At 40.8% G+C, this 2,862-nt stretch overlaps 1 protein-coding gene across 1 annotated transcript; it reads left to right on the forward strand.

Moving 5' to 3' along the window:
• Positions 1-1,307: 1,307 nt before the first annotated feature.
• On the forward strand, positions 1,308-2,240 carry Or2a5 (olfactory receptor family 2 subfamily A member 5). Its single transcript, NM_001000847.1, has one exon. It carries the CDS (start codon positions 1,308-1,310, stop codon positions 2,238-2,240), a length of 933 nt encoding a protein of 310 aa, NP_001000847.1.
• The last annotated feature ends 622 nt before the right edge of the window (positions 2,241-2,862 follow it).

The following is a 2,862-nucleotide window of genomic DNA, read 5'->3' on the forward strand; positions in this document are numbered from 1 at the left end:
TGGCATTTCCAGACATTGAGTCATAAACTTCACATTAGGAATGACCCCTTGATCATTCAGTATTTCTATATTTGTATGGAACTTTTGGTCTTGCCATTCCTGTAGTGCCTATAACCATATTTGTGGTAGGATGAAAACCAGAGAGAAAAGAGTTGGAAAATTTTGATTAACACGCAGTATATCCTCCTTTTTTATTCTTTTTATTTTTATTTTTTGAATTATCAGTGAAAATAGCCTCTCCTCACATATAGTAAGTCCAGACCAAAGTTTTTCCTTCCTCTGCTTCTTCCAGGTTTCCCTCTGCTCTGGGTCTTCTCCTCCATTTCCTCTTCAGAAAAGAGCAGGCCTTCAAGAGACAACAGCCAAACAGAACAAAACAAGCTACAATAAGACAAGTCAAAGTCCTTATATTGAGACTATACAATACTATTTTCAATGCAATGTAAATTACATTCATGCCATCTATCCATACATCCATACATCTTTGCACTATACACTGAATTGTGTGTGTTACTGTTTTAGGACCAGCTTTCAGAATTGCGAGCTTGAAAAGGGATTATATATTAGTAAGAAGATTATGGTGTTTAAATTGTTGCTAAACCTTTTACCTTGGTAATAACTCAAGAACTGCTTCTATTACCTCTGGTCATGTTACCGATGTCATTCTTTCCTTATGCCTTCAAAGTGAAGAGGTAGAATTGTGTGGATAACATCAAGAAGCAAAAGCAGTAGTAAAAGTTTTATTTGCTGAAGCATTAAGACTAGTAAACACAGTAAAACAGACTCCCCTTGAAGTTGCATTTGTAATCACCTCTTACTTAAATCACTTGCATACTAACTCTTCAATGACTGGTTGAGTTCCTGCCATGTGCAATGCACTGTGCATAATTCATAAAGCGGTAAAGAGTTGGTTGAGAATGTAGAAACAAACCGTGAAGACTGAATAGAAAGCAAAACATGTGATATACGGCTGCAATCCAGTCTCCTCTCAAAAATAAAATAGCTAAATAATCGGAAAGATAAACTCTGGCTGCCACCATGATCTTATGTTCAAAAATAAGTGCAGAAATGGAAATATCACATGATGGCTTTCAATCATATCTGTTACCTGTAATGGGTTTTCATTCTTTGTTACTATGTATTAAATGATTTGACATAATGATTCTGAAAGTGGTTGCTAACTGAAATTCACTGTGCATAGTGAACCAACCCTCTATTTTTGTAACAACTAATTCAAATTTATCTTTGCTCCTCAGCACACATTTCATTGCCCACAGCAGTGATCTCCACAGGACCTGTCACAGGGTATGACAGAGAACCAGACATGGGTCCCAGAGTTCATCCTGCAGGGATTCCTACTCAGCCCGCAGATGCAGATGCTCCTCTGTGGCCTTTTCTCCCTGTTCTATATTTTCACTCTGTTGGGGAACGGAGTCATTCTGGGGCTCATCTGGCTTGACTGCAGACTGCACACCCCCATGTACTTCTTTCTTTCCCACCTGGCCATTGTCGATATTTCATACGCTACCAACAACGTCCCCAAGATGTTGGCAAACCTTCTCGCTAAGAAAAAATCTATTTCTTTTGCCCCGTGTATAATGCAGACATTTTTATACATGGCTTTTGCTCACACTGAGTGTCTCATCTTGGTGATGATGTCCTATGATCGGTATGTGGCCATCTGCCAACCCTTACAATACTCTGTCATCATGGCCTGGAAAGTGTGCACCATTATGGCTGTTGCTTCTTGGACATGTGGCTCCCTCCTAGCCCTGGTCCACGTTGTTCTTATCCTGAGGCTGCCATTTTGTGGACACCATGAAATCAACCACTTCTTTTGTGAAATCCTGTCTGTCCTCAAGTTGGCCTGTGCTGACACAACGCTCAACCAAATTGTCATCTTTGCAGCTTCTGTATTGATCTTAGTGGGACCACTGTGCTTTGTGCTGGTCTCCTACACACGTATCCTGACAGCCATCCTTAGGATCCAGTCAGGGGAGGGCCGCAGGAAGGCCTTCTCTACCTGTTCCTCCCACCTCTGTGTGGTAGGGCTCTTCTTTGGCAGCGCCATTGTCATGTATATGGCACCCAAGACCCAGCACCCAGAAACACAGCAAAAGATCCTTTCCCTGTTTTACAGCCTTTTCAACCCCATGCTAAACCCCCTGATCTACAGCCTGAGGAACACTGAGGTCAAGGGTGCTGTGAAGAGAGTGTTGTGGAAACAGAGATCAAGATGAATACTCAAGAGAGAATGGGGATATACAATGTATTTTCTATGAGTTTGTGGGAACAGAAATAAAAATGCTTTAAAGCCATATAGGTTTCTGAGGTCGTGAGTATATACTGATTATTAAAGTTGACCTCTAAGTACCAATACTAACCCAATTCCAAAGCACAGCCAGAAAGGCAAAGACAGATGTACAGGTTACAAAGAGGTAGGAGGCAGCAAAGCAGAGGAGCCAAGAGTCATGAATTCCTCCTGTCTCTTCCAGAACCATGTAAGATTGGATTCCTCATTATTTAAGGTGTAGTTCTCTGTGGTTTCTTTTAAAGCGATTTCCATCTTCCTTATTGACATAAGTGTGTGCTAAGGAGCCTATACATATTCTACTCTGGTATATACCTCTAACAATGCAGCATAAATACTGGTCCTGATTAAGCAACCCCTACTGAGAATATAGCAAGGGCTAGGAATGGAGAAAGTACCTGGTGTATCACTTTACTATGAGAGTCACCCAAGTGAGCAGATAAATTTAATCCGACAGAAGACAAAGCTTAATTGCATGGGCTTTGTTTTCCCTTTAAATGAAAGGCAAAGAACAGTCAAGATGTTTGTTTAATTTCCTCTTACTCTATACC

This window comes from Rattus norvegicus, chromosome 4, assembly GCF_036323735.1.
Source record: "Rattus norvegicus strain BN/NHsdMcwi chromosome 4, GRCr8, whole genome shotgun sequence".
Taxonomy (NCBI): Eukaryota; Metazoa; Chordata; class Mammalia; order Rodentia; family Muridae; genus Rattus; species Rattus norvegicus.